The 27950-nt window shown below is 44.6% G+C and overlaps 8 protein-coding genes across 8 annotated transcripts; 4 read left to right on the top strand and 4 right to left on the bottom strand.

Moving 5' to 3' along the window:
• Positions 1-4302: 4302 nt before the first annotated feature.
• Positions 4303-4912, top strand: EDB93DRAFT_1091852 (uncharacterized protein; the record flags this gene model as incomplete). The annotated part of the gene is made up of 3 exons (XM_041446389.1): positions 4303-4653; positions 4708-4789; positions 4845-4912. Coding segments are annotated over 3 exons (501 nt in total), but the record flags the coding sequence as incomplete, so codon positions are not given.
• Positions 4913-5038: 126 nt separating this feature from the next.
• EDB93DRAFT_1254074 (uncharacterized protein) lies at positions 5039-7042 on the top strand (the record flags this gene model as incomplete). Its single annotated transcript, XM_041453561.1, has 3 exons — positions 5039-5153; positions 5200-5305; positions 6769-7042. 3 exons carry the CDS (start codon positions 5039-5041, stop codon positions 7040-7042), a joined length of 495 nt encoding a protein of 164 aa, XP_041303918.1.
• A 1750-nt stretch (positions 7043-8792) lies between these two features.
• EDB93DRAFT_1242432 (uncharacterized protein) lies at positions 8793-11949 on the bottom strand (the record flags this gene model as incomplete). Its single annotated transcript, XM_041452012.1, has 13 exons — positions 8793-9563; positions 9619-9733; positions 9786-9924; positions 9971-10054; positions 10115-10156; positions 10211-10264; positions 10346-10511; positions 10550-10804; positions 10854-11019; positions 11065-11185; positions 11219-11258; positions 11314-11685; positions 11737-11949. 13 exons carry the CDS (start codon positions 11947-11949, stop codon positions 8793-8795), a joined length of 2538 nt encoding a protein of 845 aa, XP_041303917.1.
• Positions 11950-16346: 4397 nt separating this feature from the next.
• On the bottom strand, positions 16347-16924 carry EDB93DRAFT_1106961 (uncharacterized protein; the record flags this gene model as incomplete). Its single annotated transcript, XM_041447671.1, has 4 exons — positions 16347-16403; positions 16453-16614; positions 16671-16744; positions 16801-16924. The coding sequence occupies 4 exons, from the start codon at positions 16922-16924 to the stop codon at positions 16347-16349; spliced, it is 417 nt and encodes a 138-aa protein (XP_041303916.1).
• A 105-nt stretch (positions 16925-17029) lies between these two features.
• EDB93DRAFT_1254071 (uncharacterized protein) lies at positions 17030-17983 on the top strand (the record flags this gene model as incomplete). Its single annotated transcript, XM_041453560.1, has 6 exons — positions 17030-17036; positions 17110-17173; positions 17230-17263; positions 17324-17557; positions 17613-17723; positions 17777-17983. The coding sequence occupies 6 exons, from the start codon at positions 17030-17032 to the stop codon at positions 17981-17983; spliced, it is 657 nt and encodes a 218-aa protein (XP_041303915.1).
• Positions 17984-18272: 289 nt separating this feature from the next.
• On the top strand, positions 18273-18830 carry EDB93DRAFT_1254070 (uncharacterized protein; the record flags this gene model as incomplete). Its single annotated transcript, XM_041453559.1, has 1 exon — positions 18273-18830. One exon carries the CDS (start codon positions 18273-18275, stop codon positions 18828-18830), a length of 558 nt encoding a protein of 185 aa, XP_041303914.1.
• A 4590-nt stretch (positions 18831-23420) lies between these two features.
• On the bottom strand, positions 23421-25373 carry EDB93DRAFT_1106956 (uncharacterized protein; the record flags this gene model as incomplete). Its single annotated transcript, XM_041447670.1, has 6 exons — positions 23421-23761; positions 23941-24495; positions 24550-24618; positions 24669-24999; positions 25071-25318; positions 25367-25373. The coding sequence occupies 6 exons, from the start codon at positions 25371-25373 to the stop codon at positions 23421-23423; spliced, it is 1551 nt and encodes a 516-aa protein (XP_041303913.1).
• Positions 25374-26344: 971 nt separating this feature from the next.
• EDB93DRAFT_1106955 (uncharacterized protein) lies at positions 26345-27830 on the bottom strand (the record flags this gene model as incomplete). The annotated part of the gene is made up of 8 exons (XM_041447669.1): positions 26345-26595; positions 26647-26807; positions 26860-26924; positions 26983-27096; positions 27156-27159; positions 27256-27343; positions 27382-27455; positions 27502-27830. 8 exons carry the CDS (start codon positions 27828-27830, stop codon positions 26345-26347), a joined length of 1086 nt encoding a protein of 361 aa, XP_041303912.1.
• Between the last annotated feature and the right edge of the window lie 120 nt (positions 27831-27950).

Here is a 27950-nt window from a genome sequence, read left to right as displayed (position 1 = left end):
AATACAGGAACATACTGGAGACAGCAGGGATGTTCTTCTTACAGGACTTTGATCTCACCAGTGACATCTGCTTGGAGGAAGTGCAGCAAATGAATGATGTGAATGTCCTGGTTCTCATGAGTGCAAGTTCTAAGGCTCAAAGGAATAGAGTGGTAGTAAGGAAGGAAGGATGGAGAAGCATCGAGTCAGAGCTGGAAGACTATCTTCTTGGTCGGACACCAACATAGAATCGACTCAAGGCTGTCATCGCAAGCTCTCCTGCTGAGATCATGAGACCTTGGACATGGTCATCTAGATTGTCTAACACTGAACTCTCTGTTGGAATATTAGTGGTCATGTTCACAAGGCACTTATGGCTTATGCTGATAGACGAAGTATTTCAAGGAATCTGACCCTACCCCAACTCACGTCAGGAGGCAATGAAGTGCTGGACAATAACCAGCATAAATGATATCCTTGCCAATGTCACTTTCGAAGCATGTAATGCTGGGCTGCAAGACAATACGGATGTGACTCCAGGTCACATGGGTCCAAAGTCAAAAGCATTCAGTGACAGGTGCTCTCTATTCTTCTCTGATTCTGATGCTTCAAATAAAGTCACAGCTTAGTGGTCAACACTGTGGGAAGGGAATGAGTATATCACCGAGTTCCACAGGGTGATGAAGAGGATGAATGAGGATCAGCAGGCCTTAATGAAACAAGGTTTATGTCAGGTATTTTTGGACATTCACTGCCTTCCTGCGAGTGGTGTGAGAGTGTGGATGCAGAAGAATGATGCAATAGTATTTGTGACAAATCCTATATTTTACAGGATTTATTCTGTTGGAAAGGTGGGTGAGGATCAGAGGAGAGTTCAAAAAGCATGTCATACGGTGAAGTTGATCAAGGGAAAGTGCATATTTGCAGCTAATCTAATGGACTCACAATCTTTCGATGCTGATGGAAATTTGTGAAGAAAGACAGAGAGGCAAAAGTGTTAGGAGATTCAAAAGAAAATGACTATGGCAAAGAGAAATCAAAGGGTCCCTCCACCACTACCTCGTCGCAGGGCCAGGCCATTTCCTATGGAAGATAGAGGAGATGTCGAAAGAGACAAGAGAATGGAAGTGGATTGAATTATGTATAAAGATTAGATATCAACAATAATTCCAATACATGGAATCTGCAGAGAGCCCTTCTTCTTTAAATGCAGAAACATTGTTATAATGACTTCAATAGCTCAATTGCAGGCTAAATGCAAGTTAACCATTTGTACTTATTGTAAGTACGAGAAAATGAGCAGCACAATAGATTCCTGTCGACTGTCGATACAAATTCCATACATAAAGTAGACAATTGCATCCAAATGAGTACAGAAGCCACCTACCTCATATACTACCTGTGGTTGTGACAGGGATAATATGTTCGAGAATATGCAAAGAAAAAATGGCATGAGACATTCTGTTAAATTAAATTAGTACTATGTCAGTCACTTAACACCATCCTTAATTTTTGAGTCTTTGCTGTCACCATCTTGTGGATACTGATGTCAAAAGGATTTAAATTATGTATCTGGATCATACAAATGAAGTTCAGATGGATTCAAAGTGTTCTTGGCCAATATGAAATGTAATGTATAAGTCAACCTCATACCCCCCCTCAAAGATTGATTTTTCTGGCTTTGCCATGACTTGCCATGACTCCAAATCTATTTTTCCTGGGGGCTCTTGATAGCTGCAAATAAGATGGTAGAGCCTGAATGGTCAGGAAAAATCAGGTGGTCAAGATACAGAAGGTCCTTTCCTCTCCGCCCCCCCCCCCCCCCCAAACTCACATATCTTCCTATTATGTAAATACTGGTATGTAAAAGGGTGTCCCTACTGTTTTCCAATGATATAAATTGATTGGAAATGATTCCAGAGTGATTCGAGACCATAGAAAGTGAAATGTGCAAATTTGTCACATACCCCCCTCAAAGATCAATTTTTATAGCCTTCCCATGACTTGCATGCCCTCCAAAAGCATTTTTATGGGAGGCTCTCAATGTCCCTGAACATGATGGTAAAGCCCAATATGGCAGGAAAAATCAGGTTATTAAGATATAGAATGTCCTCCTCCTTCCTATATTGCACCACACTCGAATCTAACTCAAGACCGATACTAAAAATGGTATTCCTAGTGTTTTTCAGTCATACAAATCAATTGGTGATGGTGCCAGGCTACATAGAGGCCGCCAATATTGTGGTTTGGTGGAGGGGCACAAAAGTCAGTATTTCAATCATATCTCCATATCCCAACCACTGTTTTTTCTAATTCTTGGTTCATATGATTCCTGGAAGATGCCTCTAAATGATGTACCAGCCCAGGAAAAGATATTTTTTCCAAAGTTTGAAACCTATTTCTGTTTTGACCATATAAGTGCATGATTTCTACTTACAGCTAACTGGTCTGGTAACTGACTTGCATGTTGTCAAATCCCAATCAGGGAGTGAGCCTTCCAGCGAGTGGGCAATCCAGTAGTGCATGGCACTATCCCGCAGAACTCAATACCGGTCAGGGAATTCAGCAGTGTATGATTCCTACTTACAGCTAACTGGTCTGGTAACTGATTTGTCAAAATGCTCATTGAAATGCATGAGAATTAATGAGCATCAACAGTTGTCCTTGCCCAAGTCAGATTTAGTTACTACTTGCATCTGACTGGGCCAGTAACTGACCTGCAGTGTATACATCTTTGAAATGTCCAAGGGTGAACCTAAAGGTGAGAATCAAAATGCTCATTGAAATGCACAAGGATTGATGATCATCACCATCTCTCTGAATAGTCCGAGTCGGATTGTGCCTAGTCACATAGTCACAAAGGTGAGAATTATCAAAATGCTTGTTGAAATGTGCGAGGATTAATGAGCATTGACAGTTGTCCTTGCCCGAGTCAGATTTATTGCCTAGTCACAGTCACGAAGGTGAGAAACATCAAAATGCTCATTGAAATGCGCAAGGATTAATGATTGTCAACAGTTGTCACAACCTTTTGGGCAAAGGTGAGAGCCAAACACTTGTTGATATGTGTGAGAATTAATTATTGTTGGCAGTGAGCCTTCTTGGGTCACAATCTTGCACCCTGAGTTTCTATTGGACCGAATTGTGAGCTTCATTCTTCCTCTGAATTGCCTGCCTGAGGCCAAATTCCATTCATTCAGTTACTATCGGACCAAATTGTGAATTTCATTCTTCCTCTGAATTGCTGTTCACCTGATTTTCTGACCAGTCTGGCAATTATCACCCCTGAGTCACCTAGTGAGTCATCCGAGTATCTATCAAACTGAATCACAAACCCCATTCGTTCAGGCCTTATTGAACTCAGCACTGCACATGTACACTTATGTGTTATAGTGGCCTTATACAACTCAGCATTGCACATGTGTGCTTAATGATTCCATTTTGGTCGATATGGGTTCCCTGGCCAGTACATCTAAATGAGCTTCAATGCTCTGCAAGACTGTAGAATCTCTCACCTGTCCATATTCTAAACATTCTGATATGCCTAACCAATGGAAGCCTACCTGTACATGAACTTATGGATCTTCTATCCATGTCTAACTAATGTGTAATTGCACTGGCAGCGCCTCTTGAGGAGATCACACTTCACATCCTGCACTTGTGGAAAGCTTGCAGAAGATCATTGATACATCCCGCTATGGAATAGGGTCAGTCCATTGTCCATTGACTTTTGATTTCACCTGTCCTTAATGTTGAGTGCACAGTATTACAAAATTCAAGGAGATACATAATGCTATGGGACTTCAGCTGTACTCGGCAGCAGAACCATTTTATTGATTCCATCTGTGATGCCATGGTGGAGCTTTATGAGGCATATCCTAATGCTGGTACACAAGAAATGGTCTCCCTGCTGTTTCATGAGAAGGATATGAGTGTATCAAGGTATCTGTTTTGTTTTCCATTGACCTACAGTGAATTTAACCATGAATCACAGGAATGTGATCATCTTGTACTTTGCTGCATATGAGGCAGCCCTGGTCTTTCAGTGGAAAGCCTGCCAGCTCCAGCAGAGATGATTCTGGGCTGCTGGTGTGAATGATTTGTTTGCTGTCGATTAGCACAACAAATGGCTTTGTTTTGGTCTCGCTCTACACTCAGGCATAGGCCATTTTCTGGTTGTATTATGTGGATACAAGTGTGGCACTCAAACTGCAACCCCTAGCTTATACTGACTTACTATCTGAACACCATTGAGAAACTAGGCCATAAGTTCATTCACACTGATACTCATGGTGCCATTTCACTCAGTGGGCTATCACAGACATTCTAATGGTTACTCAAAGTGACCCAGGATCCGAGAACTACGGAATTGCCAATGCACATACTATGCTGTGTCAAATGTATGATCCAGGACTGCAAGGCACATTGCAGCACCGGTGGATGCGCAGCAAAAAGAATGTTATGCCTGAGATTGCCTGGTCTCAGGTATGCCATCATTTCACTCCCAGCTATAAAATACTATTGGACAAAGGTGTGGAAAGTGGTTGGTATGACAGCGATAATGTTCTTCAGGTCATGGTATTTCGGTGGGTGTTCATCCCATGGCTGCAGTGTGAATTAGACAGGTATCAAGACCGTGTCAATAATACTGCGAAAAGACATGATCGTAACAAGGTAATTTATTTCATAAACTGTTATGCACACCACCCTCACATGATAATTGGCTAGATTTTGCCTCATGGTGTGCCGAACCTAATCTATGACTCCCCCAAAGACTTCGGGGCAATGGACTTTAAGGCGGGTTTTATTTGTCCTACTGATATTACATTCTCATATTAATACACACTAGGTGATCATTGATCAAGACAGCATAGACCATGTACAACACATGTATGTCAAGCCTGACCATCCCGTATTCAACTTGGTGCCTTGACCACTTGATCAATACATTCAACACCATTATGATGACCTTGGTCAGCCTCCACTTAACCGCCAATCAGCCTGGCATGTCTACTTAGATATACTTCACTCTATCCAAATTGCCACACAGCTGCCACCAATGATCAATGTTTTCATCGAGGAAGACCCCTTGCCTCTCTTCAAACATCAGAGGGAGTTACTATGCACCAATGATGCACACTACATGGGTGATGTATGTGGAGGACTAGGTCTTGGTATGTTTTGTGTATTGATTAAATTGAGCCCTATTCTAACTGGTAGGTTACAAATTAGATGCATCTGACCATCGCCAATTGGATTTACTCATGGAGCAGGATGAACCAAATACATCTTTACTTCCTGTTGAGCAAGTTGTTGAAGAGGAGGGGTTAGCCAGCTTGGTTTTCTGATGTGGAACAGACTGACGAAACAGATGATTGGTAGATATTATAGCAATGCTAGGAAGTGACAGTCCCTGACTCAATAAAACACATTGATTGATATTGCAGGTTGTACAAAACAATATGTATATATATTATTGAAAGAGGTTCTTGTGGTACATGGTGTCCCCATGTTGCACTTACCTATTATGGGTGATGTGACAGTGACAAAACGAGCACGGCTGTCCTGCTTTCCATACTGAGTGCTACTCATCTTCAACCCTTGCCTCAAACGATTCTACTCTTGTTACTGTTGGACAGCTTTCTTCCTGCAACCTTATAGGCCATGAGATGGATTAGGCTTGTGCTACAGATGATGTATAGGTGTGTGAATATGATGATGCGCAATGAGTGTTGTCCATGGTATGACTCACTAGAATATGGTGAGCACTAGGGTATGGACAATAAGTCAGCTTGGTGTTATTAACCTATGTTAATAATCAAGTGCTTGTGTAGGGTTATTAACTAGCATGTTATTAACATGTTATTAACTATCACGTGACCCAGAAATCGAAAATTTTGCTACAAGTACTACCAAATTCCGCCCCACTCAGTGTCCATGCCTTCTAGATCAGTATCATCCTCTGCAGAATCGTCTTGAGTGCTACCCAGGCCATTGATAGGACTGTCCATGGGTTCATCAGACAAGACCGGGCTTGATTGAATACAATTTTTCTGCAATACGCTGGAGATAAAGCTTGAGTGACGAGTGATGAAAACTTACAGCAAGTATGCAACCTTCAGGTATCTTTGTCAAGTGGGTCCAATATGAGAGGATGTCCTGACCAGCATTCATCATTGTGTCAAATGGGTACTGTCCTTTCACATAGTGCTCGAACTGGCACATGAAAGCTTCACGAACATCGGCAGCTGTTTTTCCTTTGAGAGTGGAGTTGTGTTGGGACTTGAACTCAGCTTCAATCACAATCTTGAGGTACTTGAGAACTCGGATGTAAGTTGGTGATGTGAGGATATTGGGCAACGGCCACCTGTACCTGTAGTATTGAAGCTTCAAAGTATGAGATCAGACACACACCTTGATGCATAAATGACTCTAATCCATTGATAGTGAAGCATCAAGCCAGAGAGTACTGTGAAGCATCAAGCCAGAGAATATTGTGAAGCATCAAGCTAGAGAGCACCACCTGCCCATCAATATCTATTCTCGCAAGCCTGATTGTTGGTGCTTGGTGCCTCCCCACCATTTACGGTACCGAACGATCTCGGTTCCTGATCTCAGAGCCCGATTCCATCGTTGGTGCTTCTGTCTGTTCATGGTACCGGTGTAACGATGGTTGCAGCACTGGGCTCGGAACCAGGCAATCCAACACCTACTACGTTCATACCATTCCCCGACCTCCCTTAACCTTCCTGAAGGCCACGTGCACTTGTCTGAACCTTCTGCAGGCAGTTCTTGTGTTTCCGAGACCCGTCCTGAACCTCGCAAGTTACCATACCATGTCGTGTTACAAGAACATCTAGACACTTGGGCCCCTACCATTTTTCTCCTAATCCTCCTCGTATCAGCCCTCGCGTCATACCCTTACCCCGACCTTGCCCTTGTCATCCTTGTCATCCTTGCATTCCCTTTCGCTCTCTACCTGTCGCTTCAGCAGAGCCAGTACATCTGGCTGGATCCTTTCACTGACGAAGCATACCCATGCTCCGTTCCACCACCTGACTGATCCTGTGGACAGTCCCCTTGCCCTTACCTGTCCGGATGGTAACCTATGATATGATGCACGACGCATCCCCTTTGCCCTTTTCCCTTTTTCAATCTCTGACTCGGTGCGCAGTCGCACATGTTACTTATACTTAGATCCGCAGTTGCACGATCGTGCCCCTGCGCGTTTCACTTCTTGTTTTGACCTTTGACTCACTTTCTTATCTAGCACGTTCTGGTTCACCCGTGTCTCACCCCGAATGTGCCTTCCTCTTATGGTTATGCCCTTTACCAATTACTTCACTTGGTAGTATGAAGTTATCATCCACTAATACACTTCCTATCCTCTATATAAACTCGCTACCATGTACCATATTCCTTAACTTGAATCTACTTGGTTCTTGACCTCCTACTCTCACCAGAGTGATCCTTTCTGCCTCGCCAGCAGTCTATATTCTATCTTCTTATCTGCTCCTCGTGGATAAGCCTATAGTCTCGATCTTTACTCATCGACTTCGTCGACGAGCAAAGCCCCTGTTAACTAGTCGGACTTCTGTCCTTCTAATTAACGACGATCTTGCGATTAACCTTCGGGTGTCGTAAGCCTAGGCCGATATAGCTTATTGTCTCGCACCCGCTTGACATAAGCTACCCGATTTGGACATAGGCGTCAAATCTTACTTGCTGAAGCCTCGCCAAGTAAGACCCCTAACCTTGGGCTAGCCCAAGGACATCCTCGACCGTTGATGACACACGCTCTGTTTGAGTGTCGCCAACAGATACCATCCAAGTTGTAACATGTCCTATCCTTGTCCTTTTGACTTTGCTGGTGTGTTTTCCTTTATTCTAACTATATGTTGACTACGTCTTAGTGCTACACGGATAACAATTCCATCGGCATCCTGTCGGGAGTCTCGGAATATGTATAAGCAGTACACATCACGGCTTATTACATGTATACTTGCATTCTTGCATGCGTCGCGGCTTATTACATAGGTTCGGACTTGTTTATCTCGCTACTAGTTTTGCCTATGGATTCTGGCCTCTCACAGAAGTAGGATATAATCTTGCTCGCTGGCTACTGATAGGACACTTCACTTCCCATACTTCGAATAGTAATTAGTAGAGTCACCTCGGTATAATCGTAAACTGCGCCATCGATGATTGTTCATTCGGAACAATTGTTTGGCTAGACTGCTGCCAATTGTGCACTTCGTTTATTTGCGAGTCCCGATATATTAGCATTGTTCCGGACTTTGGACACTGTGCAAAGTCTTATACTGTTATTCGACACACCGACATACCGACATATATAGACCTTCGGACAGCCTTCGCAAGCCTCAGAAGGCATCGCGCTACTTTGGGCAACACTTTCGCAGCCTCGGACGACCTTCGGTCACATCGGACAAGTTTCTCAGTACTTCGGAAGTAGTCTCGGAACTACGGACGAACATTAAAGAGGTTTTCTTCCAATATCTTGTCTACTCTCTAACTGTATAAGACTTCCCTTGCATTATCAGGGTAGTTCTTAGGTTGTCTCTTGGGACAAAGCATACTTGCATCTCTCAGGACTAGGGACTCACATTCAGTAGAGCCCAGCCCAGATCTACTCTTTACACTGGGAACCAACAAAATGAATATTGCTATATTTAGCTAACATGCACTCCAGACAGAAAACATAAAAAAGCTCTACTACAACAGGGGGATTCCATAGCAGGTGATGGGGACTGGAGAAGGGCCGGCACAACATTCCACATCTCCTGGAATCTGTCTCACATAGCCCTCCGAAGAGCAGCCTGGCGCCTTGCATATCCACAGACACCCTCCTGTTCAGGTGCAGCTAGCACCATCCTCTGGCTTGCTTGCTCCTCCCACCACCCTGCGTGCCATGAAAGGAAGCTGACTACGCACCGCATCTCCTCTTGCAGGAGTTCGACTTCTTCAGCCCAACAACTGGCATGCACCCTTGATTTGCACCATTTGATACGCAAAGCTACCAATTGTAAGGATAGCTCTGTACAACCAATCATGCAAAAGCTTACCTTCTGATAAAACAGCCTCACCATCTTCTCCAATCGCAGCCACCCCACAGTCTTCCAGATCCATGAAAGTGTGTGGTTTCCCTCAGATTGGCCAATATCTCCCTCTGACATGCCGCGAACATCAGCTGCCAGCAGCTGGGGCAATTCTACCTCCCAATTTGGTCTGTCCAGCACCGTTGACAGTATCTTGACTGCCACCCAGGCCCTACAATACTGAGCAGCAGCTGTCCCAATGGTCTGCTCCGCTTTTCTGAGTACAGCGGATGCCCTGGTATTGGCCCGTTGCCCCCAAATGTAGGTGTCCTTGAACTTGTAGAGATATGCACGAAGATGGAGTTGCCAGTGAACATCATCGAGAGCTTTGTATGCCTGTGCACATCGCAATTCCCACTCATATTCACAAAGCTGCTCGTCACATGACATCTCGGCTGCCTCCTTCAGCTTTGATGGTAGCCAAAGCTTGATTTCAGTAGGCCTTCTCCTCGCGAGCTGATTGTGCACCTACCATTTCAGAAGCATGCAAGCAACCGACCGCAGGCATGTAGAGTAATTAGACATGGCACCACTGCTCTATCTTGCACAGGAGTGCATTTGAACGCTCTTGCAGCTTCATCTGCTGCAAGTCTGTTGGATGGCTACTCAGGGTGTTGTGATCTTGCTGCAGGTAAAATCTGTAAATTATTCTATTATAAAATGCCAAATAAGATATGTTGAAAAACTTACTGTTGTTCCTCGAGGTCCATTCCTGACGAAATGAGTATGCTGTGTGACACCTCCATGTGTAGTGATTTGTTAAAACCTCTTTCAAGGTCTTCGGCTTCCTGTTGTGAGAGTTTAAGGCACACAGCAGCCTGCGTCAAGGCTATATATGATCAGTGAACGTAATAGATAGTGTGAATCACACTTACTGATGGTTGTTGTCTCAAAGGGATTTTTGTTGGATGTGTCAGCCTCCCAGTTTTCAATAGCTTCTTTCCACCCTGCTACCTCACCTGGTCATTCTTGCATGAGTGTAACATGAAAGTCATCAAAATCTTGTTAATGTCAGTCACGTTCAGGAATTGCAACCTTGATTTTGCTCAGCAAACTAACACCTAAAGATTTTCTTGGTTATTTATGTCGGGTGCGCTGAGGTAAACAACATGTACCAAAGTTTGTAACTTTCTTCCAATTGTAGTCACTGAAATGGTCGTCCAGTGTATCTTGACGAGCCCCAGGACCCATCTCCCATGTACTTGTAGCCATGGGGTTGATATTCACCCAACCTCATTCTGGAGCCTCACCATCCGTGCGCCCCATTCCCTTGATAAGATTGTGTGAAAACATAATCTGGCATGTAGTGATGTGAGCGGGCAAGTGGAATTTTGGAACAAGAAAGGTCATGATTTTACCGTCATGCATGAAGTGCATGCGTGAGGGGTATTTTGACATCCGCCCCATAGGTGTTTGCTCCATTGACAAGCAATATTGTATGACACATTCAATACAATGATATCCTCAGAATGTTGCATGGTCGACAAAAACAAGTAATCCATGTTGATATACCTGTTTAAAAGGATCAGCGGGAACATTTTCATATTATTGAATACATACTTTTCACCTTTCTGAAGGTCACCCACTCCATACGGTCGCTTGAAGTTGTGATGAGAACAGTTCACACTCCCAGCTCCAGTTGCAGCCAATCCTCGCAAGTTCTTTGTTTCAGCAAGATTCACGGCATTGTGACTAGCGCATGTGCTTTTCTAGACCAGACATTTTAAGTAATTGTATTGCAAAACAACGTTAACATACCTCTTGTGGTACTGTTCCAACATCGGTCAGGAATCCTTTGAACCCAGTCTCCTCAATGAAATAAGCCCATCCTCTACTCAGACCAGGGTCAATCCTGTCTGAGGAAACATTCTTACGTGCCAAGCGTAAATTCACATCAATGGCCAGAAATTGTGCATACAGCCACCTGCAGGCATAAGTAAGCTAATCAAGCAAGGGCGTGAGCACATACTGTTTGTCCAGAAGTGCTACTTTCCAGTCTTCTGGTAAGTTCTTGCCTGGGTGGGGGCATGCAGGACAAACCACAGCACATGACCCCTGTGCAGTCGCATTGATGCCAGTGGGGTCATGACCTTGGCCGAATCACTTCAAAAGCTTAAGATTACGCCATTGTTTGATCATGCGCAAGAGACTGTCATAACGATCCTAAGGAATCTGTAATTAGCAAACTACGCTTTCATCGAGACATGCTACTATTTACCTTGCATGGCTTGATGCCTGTGTTATCAGTAAGACATACCAGGGTTTGCCAATATTTGAAGGCAGAGGCTTTGGACTTGAATGTAAGCATGTGTAAATGCTCTAGAAGACAGAACATTGCCGCTGATTTTGGATCTATGCTGGTCACAGGATACCAGCGAGCTCGCAGGATTTGGTTGGTGTGACTTAGTGCACTCTCACATGAACAAAAATATAAGGCAAGTTCATGGATACCATTAATGTTGAGAATGATAAAATCATCATCATAGGCACGTGAATGGTTGAAACATTGTTTGCCAACTGGGTGGCCAAGCTGAACACGGAGTCTGAGATACTTGAGTGTAGTATCCTCAAAGAAAGAACCATTCCAGAACTTGAAGGGTGATTAGCACGCAACTATAAAAATGTAAAATAGGGTACATACTTCGATCTTGTATAAAGGGTTTTTGCGGTGCCTGTTCACGATACACTCTTGACAGTAGAGCTCTGTCCCAAAACAATCCTGGCAATGATATCCAGGCTCAGATGTGCATTTGCTGTGCCCTTGGCAAGTTTCCCTGGATGCGTAGTTCCCATGTCCTTCAAGTCTGATAAACTCGAGAAGATACTTTTTGCGCTCATGAAGCCAGAGAGTCATTGTACGGTCCTGTACAGTTAAAGTTAAGTTAAGATAACATACAGTAAAAATGTATCATACACCAGTTGACCTGAGACGTTTCTTCAGCCCAAAAGTAGACTCCTTCAAGAAATTCTCATATGCAGGATCCACCATGTCATAGTCTATAAGTTCAGTGTCAGTGTATGTATGCAAATCAAACCCAAAATCTTCCATAGTTATGTTGGATCCTGATAGTGGGTGAGATGTGACTGAAGATGGCTCGTGTTCAGCTACGAAGAATTCTGTTTCAGAGGCTACCTTGCCAGAAGATGTACGAGTGAAGCAAGAATGTTTGTGGTAAAGCCTGCGCTCTTCAGTTACATGGCTTTGTACTTTCTGATGCTCATCATTGATAGACCAATCTTGCTTGAGCTTGTCCAATGTGCATTGTTTTTTACTAACCATGGTGTGAGGCAAGGCTTATAGACACAGTACAATCATCAATACGATCACGTGGTACATACAACAACAATATTAATAACTTATAGAGTATAGAGTCTAGTGTTACAAGAACATCTAGACACTTGGGCCCCTACCATTTTTCTCCTCATCCTCCTCATCTCCGCCCTTCCATCACACCCTTACCCCGACCTTGCTCTTGTTATCCTCATCATCCTTGCATTTCCCTTCACCCTCTCCCTGTTGCTCCAGCAGAGCCAGTACATTTGGCCAGACCCTTTCTCTGATGAAGCATACCCATGCTCCATTCCACCCGTTCTCTGATGAAGCATACCCATGCTCCGTTCCACCCGTTGACTGATCCTGTGGACAGTCTCCTTTACCCTTACCATCCCGATGGTAACCTATGATATGATGCACGCCACATCCCCTCTGCCCTGTTTCCTTTCTTGATCTATGACTCAGTGTGCAGTCGCACGTTGTACTTATACTTAGCTCCACAGTTGCACGATCATGCCCCTGCTTGTTTCACTTCCTATTTCTGTTCTTTGACTCATTTCCTATCTGCACATTCCAGTTCACCTATGACTCACCTCGAATGTGCCTTCCTTTTCTAGTATCACCCTTTGACCAGTTCCCTTTCCGGTAGTATGAGTTATCATCCACTAATACACTTCCTCTCCTCTATATAAACTTGCTACCATGTATCTAGTTCCTTAACTTAATCTACTTGGTTCTTGACCTCCTACTCCTAACAAGAGTAATCCTTTCTGTCTAGCCAGCAGTCTATATTCTATCTTCTTATCTGCTCATCACGGATAAGTTCTTAGTCTTGATCTTTACTCATCGACTTCGTCAACGAACAAAGCCCCTGTCACTAGTTGGACTTCTGTCCTTCTATTAACACAGATCTTACAATTAACCTTCGGGTGTCATAAGCCTTGGCAGATACACTTATTGTTGAGCTTCGCTTGACATAAGCTACCCGATTTGGACATAGGCATTAAATCTTACTTGCCAAAGCTTTGCCAAGTAAGACCCCCAACCTTGGGCTAGCCCAGGGATGTCCTCAACCATTGACAACACACGCTCTGTTTGAGCATCGTCAACAGATACTATCCAAGTCCATAACATCTAGACACTGCGTGACAGCAACACAATCATGTGGCGGATCTCAACACCTAACAAGCCACCTTCACACCCTAGTGCATTGCATCTGAAAGTTCCGCCTCCTTGATGCCAGCAAGCTGAGAGAAGGCGACCTATGAGAATCTCGACTTCTCATCCCATTGAACAACATTGCAGGATAGTAAGGGCGGTCCACAGGGAATGGAGATCTTGAACGTGTCTAGGAGTTCTCCCATGGGACCTGATTCTCAATTGAGGCATACACACTGAACTGAACTTCAGAAGACTAACCTTGGTGAACAACATAAGAACGAGACCACACCACTTGTTCAAGTAAAACATTCATGAATGCACCTGTGTACTGGGTGCTTTGAGGACAGGATACAGGAATGGCTGTTTGAGTAAAACATTCATGAATGCGCCTGTATACTGGGCGCTTTGAGGACAGGATATAGGAATGGCAGGAAGGCTTGGATGTATGGTGTGAATCTGGCCCGGATTTGAATGGAACGTGTTCTCCCCACTAAAATAACAGAGAGAAAGCAGTAGGGAGGGGAGCTGAAGCAAAAATAGGCACTCGCTGATCTACGGGCTGCGAGTGTGAACTGAACGTTGGCCAAGGTAAACTTAGAAAGGTGCTAACACATGGTTTCGGTGATCATGTGACTTTTCAAAGTCAGCCAGCAAATTCCAATAATGCATCATAGCACATACACAATATTTGTAAGGACATAGTGATTTCGAGTAGTTACAGAGATGCTGATATCTGTTAGTTATAATTTTAATGCCCTCTGCCACACCAACTGATCGGACATGAGAGCTTCAAAATATGTATCTGCGCTATCTATAAAGTAAGGGAGAATGGTGGCGGGAAGGGACAGATGCTCGCGTGGTTTCCGCTTGCACTGTGTAGATATGCTTAGATATGCTAAATGCCATGTGGTTTCGCTTACCTCGCTTAAAGCTCAATTTAGAAACTCGCATGGCTGTCACATGCTTTCAAGGGTCCACTGCCCGTTAGAGCAGCAAGCATTTAAAAACATTTATTGATTCTGAAATACACAATAAATTCAACGAGATATTAAGAAAAGACAATTGAGAAATGGGAAATAGGAAAGGACAATGGGAGAATGAGGGAAATGGGAGAACAGAGAAAATGGGGAAAATAGGAGAATAGGAGAACAGAGAACAGGAAAACAGGAGAAAGGGAAAATAGAAGAATGGGAAAAACAGGAGAACAGGAGAATGGGGAAATGGGAGAAGGGGGAAGGGGGAGGACAACAAGAGGACGGGAGGACAACAAGAGGACGGGAGGACAACAAGAGGACGGGAGGACAACAAGAGGACGGGAGGACAACAAGAGGACAGGAGGACAACAAGGGGACGGGATCAACACATTCAATTTTAATTTTACTTTTCTCATCTGCACAGAGAACAGGGAAACAGGAGAATGGGAAAATCAGAGAACTTATGAAGGGAACATAATTTGCTACAAAGTGCTTTGTATCACTGTAGTGCAGTATGTCCTGCTGAGAACAGGAGGGTTCAATATATCTGAATGTAACATATCATGCTCAACTTGATGAATACAATATAATTTATTTCAAGACCTAAAATAATTATTGAAATGCCCAAAGTAGGATGAAGCCGAAGGCCAGGAAGCCAACAAAGAGCGCAAAGCGCTCTTTTTGAATCCTGTGCCAAAGGCACAATGGGTGTGTGCTAGTCATCCATTAATGAGAGTGCTTTGTTCCATACATCGCAATGCAGCTCCACTGCATCAACAGCGGCTGCAGACTTTGAGATAAGATGGCATATACATGTACCTTCTGCATGTAATGCACCCATAAGCACTTCCCTGTCCTCTGAAAGAAGTTCTTGCGCCTCTGCTACTATGTGTTCATAAGTTGGTCTTACGACCTGCCAACCTTTGTCATCCACCTTGTGGACAAGTGCGAGGCCCTGTGCCTGGAGAACAGTGTATTGAGAATGGCCTGGCTAATAGCCCAGGTCGAGCCATATCAAATCTAGTCATGCTAGAAAATGTTGTGTAGCCTGTTTCATGGTTTATCCGGTTAGTGTAAAGTGTAAATTTGATAGTATATGGCGTACACACTACAGTAGCTCCCAGATGCTTGTGCCAATGAGTCCTAGACTTCAAGTGCTTATCAAGCTTATGCCTATGTGAAATACAACAAAAATTAATCCATGTCATACCTACTTAGTGAAATTTAGACTTGGAGGCTTACCTTTCATAAGACTTGTGCTTGGATCTCAGTCAGGCATTGTGACGTTGTTGCTCATTCTTATACTTTGGTGGCATGAATCAAGGAAGAAATTCCAGAGAGGAGTGTAATGACTTGAGATATTGCAGCACTATAAGAGTGCTTGTGGTCGATGAAAGAGTACGGTGAGGTGTGTGACTTCCATTACTCCATAGTCTGACTTAAGGCTAAAAGTACATCACTGAGCGCACAAGTACTTCAGGACACATGAAACTGCACATTTACTCAACAAATACTCTCAGCCATGGCAGCATGGATGCTGTCACCATTGTCATTGTTCCTCTCATTAAATAGCCCACCATGTATATCTGTTAAATTTAACCTAATCGCAAATTAAGTATCGGCGGTAGTAACATGCTTAGGGTTTCAGCCCCGGATTCATTATTTTTGAACAAACTCAAATTGCAAATTATCGGCGGTAGCAACATGCTTAGTGATATAGCTCCGGGTTTGTTATTTTGAACAGACTGTTAGGTCATTGATAGCATTGGCAAGAAAGTGACACGGCTATATGTAAACTGATCAAACCTAGTAGGTACGTAGGTCAAACAATAAATTATTCTACTACAATAGCGCTGCTAGGAGACGATCCATCATTCTGTGTAGTGGGTGTAGTATGTGCTAAAATGAAAAATCAGGATCAGAACTTCACAAAGAGGAAATCACTTACCGGTGGTACCAGGCTGAGATTCAGTTTTGTAAGGTTCACCAAGAATTTCAGCATGGCAGACATAACACTGGTGGTGGTGGGCACAGAAAATGCAAGCAGGGCAACTGTTTGCGTCAGGAGGAGGCAGTTCAGCAGCAGAGTTGCCGTGTGCTTGGAAGATTTCTGTGTAGATAATATGGAACATTGAGTATCAAGGGAAAGAATCAAAATTTACTCACCATCCTGGTCCCTGAACTGTTTGCGTCAGGAGGAGGCAGTTCAGCAGCAGAGTTGTTGTGTGCTTGGAAGATTTCTGTGTAGATAATATGGAACATTGAGTATCAAGGGAAAGAATCAAAATTTACTCACCATCCTGGTCCCTGATGAGTTGCAGAGTGGCAGCAAGCTCGTTTATGGTGAAGATTAGTGGTTCAACCAAGGACAAAGTGCATGGTTGGATGCAGACCATACAGGTACCAGTTGAATCGCTCATTTGAAAATGAATATGTGTTGCTGCTAAATGGGGATGAGGCTTTGACATTTTCACAGCGGTAGCTTTTCATTATATATATATAATATGAAATATAACTCCAACACAATGTACTGTAGGAATAAAGGAACATGATTGGTCCCTCATAGATGGCTGAACTTTATTTTGAGGCTTGACTGTATATTTAGTTTGGTCAAACACACCTGAACTACCTGAAAATCTTACAGCCAGCCAACCAGAAGCAAAACAAAAGTAAGTGATATCTAAAATCATCCCATTCAGTTGCTGAGCACTTTAAAGCCTCCCAGCCGACTTACCAGATGCAGACCCAAAAAAGACAAGGTAAGCGGTGACGGCATGCCTTTAATATGCTGTCATTGATTGCGCTACCATTATTAACAGATGGTTGGATCTCACTGGACAAGCATTGAACAAAGAGATTACCTTGAGTCTCAATTCAGCGAATTCCTGAAACAGCAGCTTCAGGGTGCTTTATTGAACTTCTGGTCTAACGTTAGCGCGGAGTTCTTACAGCAATGGCCTGAAATCAATGTGCTGTACCCAGACAAGACACCTTCGGAGCTTAGCGAGGCTGAGAATGAGGAACTGGGAAAGGCAGTTGAGGTGCGCAAGAAGGTTAATAATGATGAATTTGATTTTTGACTTTGAGAAACACTCATTTCAAAAACAGCAACTCAAAAATTGGTTCAATGATAGATCTCACAAAAGTGGTCGGTCACAACTTAATGCAATGACAAAATCAATTACCAAGATGATCGGCAACAAGGCAAAAGGAACTTGGGTCCATACTGAGGTGGAAATATTTTCGAAAATGATGCTGCTGTACAGTCGCAGATCAAGGAGAAAATCAAGTGGAGCTTGCTCATAACTAAGAACACCAAATTGATGGCAGTCAGGGAGTCGACAAAAGTGGCATATGAGGCTGCGCCATTAGAAATTCAATTATTATGCAAGACAAAGGTTGCTGAAGAACATGAAGCCAAGGCTTCTACCATCCTCTCCGAAGCTGCAGCAACCAGCACACCTACCAACACGCTGTAGAAAGCTGATCTCTGCTGGGCTCAGCAGAAATCGTACTACCTAGACAACAAATATTTAGGTAGATCTTAGCACGACCTAGTCTGCTATACTTGCAGAGCAAGTGTGTTCGATCCTATAGGGGTTGTTAATTGGTATTGGTAGTAAAAATGTGTCAGTAATACAAATAACAAAATGTCCGATGGTGCGAAACGATGTCCGAAGGTAATCCGATGATGTCCGAAGGTACTTATCCAATGTCCGCAGCTCACAAGGACTTGACAACCCATACTCTTGGGATTTCGATGCCAGCATGTTCAGCCAACCACCCTCATCATTGGTACCTCGGCCTCAAACACCCACACTCCCTGCATTTCCATCAATGTTATCGGTACATCCTTTGCCACCTCCCTTGCCTGATACTCCCATCACATCGTGGAGGAAGGAGTCCAAATTTTGGAATACAATGAGTAATTCGACCCTGACTACATCTCCTACTGTGCCATTGACAGTGCCAACATTCAACTTTGATGGTTGTTCTTTCACCCTCTCTGACGAAGTCCATGTCACTGCTACTGCAGTCCACAATGTACCAGTGCCCACCCCAGCAGTGCCTACCCCAGCAGTGCCCACCCTAACAGTGCCCACCCCAGCAGCATCTACTTCAGTAGCACCTACCCCAGCAGCACCTACCCCCCCAGCACTTAGCCCAGCAGCGCCCACCCCCCCAGCAGCGCCCACACCCCCAGCAGCGCCCACACCCCCAGCACTTAGCCCAGCAGTGCCTACCTCAGCACCAGTAGCACTTACCCATCCACGGCCTACCCGACCTTCTACTAACCCATCTCCCTCAGTTGATATCCCTCTCTAGAAGACAGGTCAGGTTCATCAGGAGTCAACACACATGGCACAGGCAAACATGATAGGCAGGGAGCACAAAGAGACTTAGGACAGGCGAGGTGGAGAACACCACTCAAAAGAAGTGTGTGCTTTTCCTGTCACCATTAGACTTGGACAGTGCTAATTTTATGACAGGAAACGCAAATCCGGCGCCTGAGTTGCCCATCGATATTTTGTAGCAATGCTTTCATTATACCAGTCCATACATACTGCATGTATTGTAATACCCTTTCAGAGCACCATTGGCTCATTAATATCATTGATTCCTTGCCTTTAATTCTCTGGACGAGTATTTTCAGTGTCTGACTTAGTGAAAATTTCATGTGCACAAGTGAGTTTATTGTGAATCATATGCACAGTGCTGGACCTGTATATATGTGCTAGACTTGACAACATTTCATGCACACAGCACTGTATACACATTTGTACATATGGACGGGACTTTGTGAAATTTCAAGTAGTAATGGTGAATCCTGATTTTGAAAATGTGTGCAAATATGCTCAAATAATTAGGCATTAGCTACTAGCACACACATCGTGCTGGTAATGGGGTAATAAAAGTAGGACAAAAAGAGCTCAAAAACACAACAACGGTCCGGATCATGCAGGAATCCAATAAATCCATCCTTCCCAAACGAATTGGTTCGATAAATCGCTAGCAACCTAGATGATGATTCAAAAAGATGTCTATTGAGCAAACGAAAGACTTATGAGTGTGGTTGCTTCCTCGTCATATCCCTATCAATGTGAATAAACGAATACAACAAGAAACTATATCACTTACCTTTCGTTGCTTTAGTGTCAGATTCCTGTGATCATGATGAATGCGAGAGATTCAGATGAAGAGAACAAAAAGAAAAGACACAGGAGGGAATTGGAATAAAGAGACTCGGAGATTTAGTAGAGCTGTTGTCACAAACAGCTTTTCGAGGTCCAGGACATCAGCCCCAAGAATCATTGGCAACCTGTTGCGGGCAAACAGTTAAAACAGCATCAACAAACAAAACAAGTCATGCACCAATAGAGCAGCCTCGGTTTCATATCTCTAGTGTGCATAAGTTCATCAAATAAGTTAGTGCATGGGGACCTGCATCTTACCTCACATGGTGAAACAAAGAATCTGGAAGGGGCATACCTCTCAAAGGTGTACCTATGAGTGAAACAAAAGATCTGAAGCATCATGAGAAAGCGTGATGCTTCAACACAGAGACACAAAGCAGCCGTGAAGGACATACCTACTCAAAATGGGTGAAATAAAGCATCATGGGAGAGTGTGAAGCTCAGTGAGAGATGCGGCAAAGAAGCCAGGAAGGCGTACCCTGGCATACCTGCCCAAAATGGGTGAAATGAGGCATTGTGGGAAAGTGTGAAGCTCCAGTGCCGAGACACAAAGAAGCCAGGAAGGGTGTACCTGTTCAAAATGGGCATTGTTCCTGATGTCTGTAGCTTGATGCTTCATGAAGCATCAAGCTACAGATATCAAGAAGCCAGCAAGAGTGAAATAGGCATTGTTCCACCCTTGGCAGCACTTTAGCGCCTGTCTCACGATCTATCAGGTAGGGTTTCTATGTTGCGGCAAACCTACCTGTGAGGTATGCCTCTCGAGGCTCCCTGTAATTGCCACAAGAGGTCCATGCCCTTTCCTTAGTGTACTGCCTATGTACTCCCAGAGGTTCGCAAGGGTAGGTATAAACCGCGCGAGGCCGTGCGGCACCCTTGCTGTTTAAAATAGATAGTTCATATGTTTTACAACACATGTTTCAAACACAGTGAATTCTCAATACTATTATGATGGTGCAACAGACAGTATATTTGGTGTGAATGGGACAGAGACACTAACAACTCGAAGAAGACATGAACGTGAATGGCATACAATAAGACACTCAAACCACGAAGAAGATACACACTCATTATCCCTCTCTAACAGGCCATCTATACTCATCATCCCCCCATTATGCCAGTCCTGATATTCACAAATCCCACACAAGCTTGTATTGTGCTCGAGTGTGTGGGCAGATGGAAGAGTGTGACATTGCAGACAACAGTGAAGGGACAGAGTAAGGATAGAAGGCAATATGATGCCGCACTTGAATCAACAGGATCACATGTATGAATGCTGTACTGATTAGTATATGCCATGATGGGAGGCTCGTGAGGATGAAATGGAGGTTCGTGAGGGTTGAATAGAGGCTCTTGAGGGTCATATTAATTTTGTGAACATGAGAGAGAGGCATGAGAGGCTTACAGATCAAGTTCACTCCTACAGGCTGTTGTTACGACTTGGATGGTATCTGTTGGCGACGCTCAAACAGAGCGTGTGTCGTCAACGGTCGAGGACGTCCTTGGGCTAGCCCAAGGTTAGGGGTCGTACTTGGCGTGTCTTCGGCAAGTACGATTTAACGCCTATGTCCAAATCGGGTAGCTTATGTCACGCGGGTGCGAGACGATAAGCTATATCGGCCTAGGCTTACGACACCCGAAGGTTAATCGTAAGGATCGTCGTTAATTAGAAGGACAGAAGTCCGACTAGTTAACAGGGGCTTTGCTCGTCGACGAAGTCGATGAGTAAAGGTCGAGACTATAGGCTTATCCGCGAAGAGCAGATAAGAAGATAGAATATAGACTGCTGGCGAGGCAGAAGGATCACTCTGGTGAGAGTAGGAGGTCAAGAACCAAGTAGATTCAAGTTAAGGAATATAGTACATGGTAGCGAGTTTATATAGAGGACAGGGGACGTATTAGTGGATGATAACTCGTACTACCGGGAGAGGCAATCGGTAAAGGGTAAGACCATAATAGGAAGGCACGTTCGATCTAGGTAGAACGTGCTGGATAAGAAAGTGAGTCAAAGATCGGAATAAGAAGTGAAATGCGCAGGGGCACGATCGTGCAACTGCAGATCTAAGTATAAGTCGCATGTGCGACTGCGCACCGAGTCAGAGGATCAAGAAAGGGAACAGGGTAAAGGGGATGCGTCGTGCATCGTGTCATAGGTTACCGTCCAGACGGTAAGGGCAAGGGGACTGTCCGCAGGATCAGTCAGGTGGTGAAACGGAGCACAGGTATGCTTCGTCAGCGAAAGGGTCTGGCCAAATGTACTGGCTTTGCTGAAGCGACAGGTAGAGGGCGAAAGGGAATGCGAGGATGACGAGGATGACAAGGGTGAGGTCAGGGTAAGGGTATGATGCGAGGGCTGATACGAGGAGGATTAGGAGAAAAATGGTAGGGGCCCAAGCATCTAGATGTTCTTGTAACAGCTGTGAACTGACAAGCTGATCAATTTCTCCTTCGTCCTCGGTAGCGGGATTGCTGACTCCTGTGTCTTCATTATTGATAGCGGTGATCTGTGGGATGAGGTCGGTATGACTGGGTCCAATGACTGGCAAACATTGCTGCATCACCTTCAACCTCCAGGAGGGTGGTGCCAGTGGTACCTCTACAAACATATGGAGTCTGGGTGGATTAGACAATGTGGCGCCAGAAGTTGAAGGAGAAGTGTTGGACAGATGGGTCAGGCCAAGCCTATCTATGCATCCATTGGCAAACACTTATCGCCCGCGAGTGTGATGTGAATTTGCAATGGGTGCTTCTCCAATGATGACAGAGACACGTGAGGCTGTAAGACTTTTGCAAGCATCTGTTGCAACAGATTTGATGGTGAGGGCGTCATTCTTGAGGACATCTGCAAGTTTGAAGCTCTCATGCATAGTGAGGTCATGTATGCCCTTGCTCTTTGCCAGTGTCGAACGTCTCTCGCTGGGCAGAAGGATGTTGTCTGGGTAGTTTTGAAGGATACACCCACAACGGGCTAGAATGGTAGGTAGTGTCTTCCACAGGAAATTTCCCCCTCATCCTTCGAGGGTCCCTGTAAAATATTTAGCTGTTCTATACTATGATCTGACTGACACTTACCGAGAAGCGCTGTCAGCCCACCAACAATGCAAGGTATTCCATCAAGGAGCCTCCATCCCTCAGGATCACGGACCTGTCGCTTCTCCAACCATTTGTCCAACACCTCCTGCGCATCCACCTTGTAGCGCGATGCCACACGTTTGAGAATATAGTCAAGCTGGCTGAAATCCATGAAAAATTATAGCAAGAGGGAGAAGTGAAGAGGAACGACATTACTTCCATCGATAATCAATTCCCTTGTTGTCATCAATGATCGATAGAAGCGACATATCAGAGCGACCCATTGGACGAAGTAATTGAATTCTGAATGCCTTCATATATCATGTGCACACTGCATGGTCAGAGGCACAGGTGGTGAAGTGGTTAGTAGTGTGGTAATTTTGACTTGCTCTTATGTTTGATCCTTCGACTATGCATTCTTTGATCTCTTATGAATTTTTTTGCAGGAGTGACATGGATCACGTGTGATATACAAAAGCAAATCAGTTTATTCAGAAGGAGGCACTACATTCAACTTGAGATAGCAAAGCATGGGGTAACAAAATGACAGTCGCCACACTAAAAAGGTGAAAGAAAGGTATCAGTGGCAGTCTGCCTACTAAAGGGCACAAAGGAAATGTTGGTAAAAGCAAGCACAAGAAAAAAGGTATCAGCGGCGGTCTGCCCATCTATTGGTATCTCCATAGTACCTCCCATCATGACTGCACATGTCTTGATAGTAGAGGTCTGATGGATGCCTGTGGTCATCATAGCGGTCATTGTAACCTTCACCAGGTGAGTCATAACGAGAAGGATAATGGTTGTATCCTATAGGTACACAAGCATACTGAGCTTCTTCAACATTATGGGTGTGTGGAAGGCTGTGAGGATTGAGGCTGCTAGTAGGATGGAGATGGGTGTGAATGGTACTGTTCTGATCATAGAGTGAGTCGTGCACCTCACGATAGTGAGTGGCATCGTGTGGGTAGGATGGTCCCTCCTGAGGGTGTACTGAAGGATCACGAGAATGATGCAGATGGTTGCACAATGGCACAGAAGCCTTGCGAGGTGAAGCAGAGGCCCACATAATGGCACAGAAGGCTCTTGAGAATGATGCAGATGGTCTTGCGATGGCACAGAAGGTGCACGAGGATGAAGTGAAGGCTCTTGCAACGGCACAGAAGGCTCACAAGGATATCTGGGGAGCTCGTGCATGTGTGAAGGAGCCTCACATGTGATGGGAGCATCGTGTTGAAGCAATGGAGAATGGGCATAGCGGTTGACCGCCTCAATATGAGTATCAGTGTGAAGAGGCTCAGGTTGCAGAAGGGGCCTCTCCCCAGCAGGATGTGAAGATGGACGGTCCATGGATTGAGCTTGGGGGTTTCCATTCTTGTCATTACCAGGTGTTGAAGGGGAAGACGTGGTCTGGAGCATACTGTTTGAGGGTTGGGGTTGCTCAGAGCCCTCATGTTGTGAAGCCACACTGGGTGTAACTTCTGGTGGTGAAAATGGGGCGACCATAGTAGCTGGCAGTTCAATTGGGGTGGGGTTTGCTGGCTGAGCTGCGGGCTCAGGCTGAGGGTCTGCAAGCACGACACCACCTTTTCCAGCATCTGTTGTTGCCTTTGAGTCCTTCTGACCTGGAGCATCCTCCTCTTCTGAATTGACCACATACATCATCTGGTGTACACGGCGCATGGCTGCCCGGGATGCCTTTGTTACGTGTTTTAGTTTGGGGAGCGCTGCAAATAAGTATGTTAACAATATGTAGATACTAAGATGTATATACTACATACCCTTGGATTTAGGCTGTACGTTGGGAGGACCGTCCCGGATGCAAGCTGCAGGTTGAACAGGCTGGGCAGCTGAATAAGATAGTTAGCGAGTAAAGACAAATGACATATGTAGCACAAACCTTCATCGCCAGACGAGTGCTCTTCATCAACAGAAGACGACCCCACAATTAATGGTGACAGTGGACCCCCTTTCAATACAGAGGCATCAGATGGTGATAACTTCGCCTTGGAATGCACACCTTCCTTCTTCAGTTCAATGACAACCTCTGCAGACACACACTTCTTGGACACCTGAGAAGAACTTCCTGTCTTCAATTTCCATTTCTTCCCATGTGAATCATCTTCGTATTCAGTGTCCACCTCTGCTGTCACATCCCTTGAGCCCTCCAAAGTTGAAGTGATTTCAATGACCTCCTGTGCAGCAGCCTTGGGAGCCATTGGCGCAGTTGGCTTAGCAACAACCCATAAGGACAAGCAGGAGGAGGGGCGAGGGGCTTGAAAGAAATGGGCTTGGCAACAACCTTAAAGGGACGAGCAGGGGGAGGAGACATGATAGGCAGGGGAGACATGACAGCCTCTCCATCCTCAGGATCACAAGCTCTATTCTTTCCCTTCTTGACTCTGGTCTGTGCAACACTTGTCCCCACATGTTCCGGGCCACCATAGTCTGTATGCCAATCAGCAAACATGCGATGAGCAGATGTGTGCTCCCAGGTGGAAGGAGGTGCCTCTCCAATGATAACTGGCTCTATTGATTCAATCAATGATGCTACAGAAATTGATTAGAATTAGACTACTAAATAGAGACAAAACTTACTGGGCATTGTAAAGAGTAGATCTGAATTGGGCTCTACTGAATGTGAGTCCCTAGTCCTGAGAGATGCGAGTATGCTTCGTCCCAAGAGACAACCTAAGAACTACCTTGATAATGCAAGGGAAGTCTTATATAGTCAGAGAGTAGACAAGATATTGGAAGTAAACCTCTTTAATGTTCGTCCATAGTTCCGAGACTACTTCCAAAGTACCGAGAAACTTGTCCGATGCGACCTGAAGCTGCAAAAGTATTGTCCGAAAGTAGCGCGATGTCTTCCGAGACTTGCAAAAGCTATCCGAAGGTCAATATATGTTGGTATGTTGATGTGTTGAATAACAGTATAAGACTTTGCGAGATGTCCGAAGTCTGGAACAATGCTAATCTATCGGAACTCAAGAATAAACGAAGTGCAAAATTGGCAGCGGTCTAGCCAAACAATCATTCCGAATGAACAAAGATCAATTGTGCAGTTACGATTATACCGAGGTGACTCTACTAATTACAACTTGAAGTATGAGAAGTGAAGTGCAGTATCAGTAGCCAGTGAGTGAGATTATATCCTACTTCCATGAGAGACCAGAATCCATAGGCAAAACCAGTAGTGAGATAAGCAAGTCCGAACCTACGTAATAAGCCGCGAGGCAAGCAGAAATGCAAGTATACATGTAATAAGCTGCAATGTGTACTGCTTATACGTATTCCGAGGCTCCCGACAGGATGCCAATGGAATTTTATCCATGTAGCACTAAGACGTAGTCAACATATAATTAGAATAAGGGAAAACGCACCAGCAAAGTCAAAAGGACGAGGATAGGACATGTATGGTAACTTGTGAGGTTTGGACGGGCCTTGGAACACAAGAACTGCCTGTGGAAGGTTTGGACAAGTGTGTGTGGCCTTCAGAAGGTCAAGGGAGGTCAGGGAATGGTATGAACATAGGTGTTGGATTGCCTGGTTCTGAGCCCAGCGCCGCAACCATTGTTACAGCATACTGGAAGACTTGACCACCCGCATGGTGCCAGCCTTGAAAGCATCAACAAGCGCTGCAACCTCTTTGAACATCAATACACCTATCCCCTTGTTATTCTTTGATGTCGGATCATGGGATTCACCCAGCATGAGACACTTGTGGGCGGGATACCCTTCTATGTTCAGGCCGCCAGAGGCTAAGGAGCTGGGCATCATTTTCCAGGGGAAGTTCTTGTCGGATGCAAACTTCCCGCCAAGTTTAGCTATATGAGCATGTCAGGCTGAACTGAAAAACAACTTGAATAGCTACTCACTGACTTGTTTTGCGATTGCTTTCTTGAGCCACTGGAGAGATTCATCGTGACCCTCAACTTTGGTGGAAGGAATCGAGTCAGCATCCCGAGAAGAGGCATCTCCATTATATTCAGGCAAGTCGTTGAAGGCATCATCAACTACTGTCAGTGAAGTTTTATTGCTATTTTGAAGTTGAATCAGAAAGAGATAGTAAGATGCTGATTGAAACTTACTAGACATGAGCTTTGAGGTGACCAATGATAGTGTCATCATCAGCCCGGCATCGTGTACTCCAGAACTAGCAGACCATAATGAGTGATCATCTCAGTATTGAATACCACTCTCAAGATACTTACCTCTGCAGTGCCTGGTGTAGTATGAACTTGACCAAGGGAGGCATCTTGATTGACAATTTTGCCACAGATGACCATTGTGGTCTCAAAGCTAAATTTAGCAGCAGTGCTATCAGCCTATAATGAAGATGGTCAGGGCACAGCAAGCAGTGAGGCTGTGAAGGAAGTATACTTACAATACTAAATATCCTTCAGTAGTATTTTTGAAACTCTTATGTGCATTGAGAGACAGTTTGAGGGAAAGTGGATAGCATTTTCACTTCATCATGGACGTACAGAATGTCTTTGTATGTGTCTGGAAAGGCCTCTTTGAAGAGGTTGTAACATTTTGTCCGAATCGACATACCTAACATCGACCATGGAACTGTAAATACGACATCAACAAATATGATAGGAACTTACCCAGAGAGCCTCCATCTGCAGGAACCTCATGCCCAACACGTGCAAGTTCTTGCTCTGTGTGATCCTTGAAGTAACTGCAAGCATATATGTTCCAGAAGTTAGTGCTGACTGTCGTCTGACCACAACTTTTCAAGAACCAGTTGATGACTTGCTGCACTGGAATTGAATGTCGACCAAGAGAGCTCAAGGAATGATTGCTCAATTTCGATGAAAGCAGCTTTGAGGATCACGTTGTTGTTGGCAGACTTCCATCTGGGAACAAATGACTGGCCTGACATCAAGGAAGGTGCATCTTTGCTGCCCTGAGGATCAGAGAACAGGTCATTGACATTTCCTGCATTGACAGAAGCGCCACGTTCATGTGGGGAGGGATAACGAGGAGGATTGTAAAGGCTATAACTGCTGCCAACATCCTTCAGTGGTGTTGGTGGAATGACATTGGTAGTCATAGGTTCAATCTGATGAGAGCATCCTTTAGCACCCTGAGGGACTGGAGGTACTGGAGACTCTGGAGGCACCGGAGGCTCATGAGAGGGTGCATGCAAGGAGGAAGCCTGGTTGGTGAAACT

The sequence above is a fragment of the Suillus bovinus genome (assembly GCF_016758785.1).
Source record: "Suillus bovinus strain UH-Sbo-P2 chromosome Unknown EDB93scaffold_68, whole genome shotgun sequence".
Classification (NCBI taxonomy): Eukaryota; Fungi; Basidiomycota; class Agaricomycetes; order Boletales; family Suillaceae; genus Suillus; species Suillus bovinus.
Note: the sequence above shows the minus strand (reverse complement) of the source record. Positions and strands in the feature narration are given on the sequence as shown.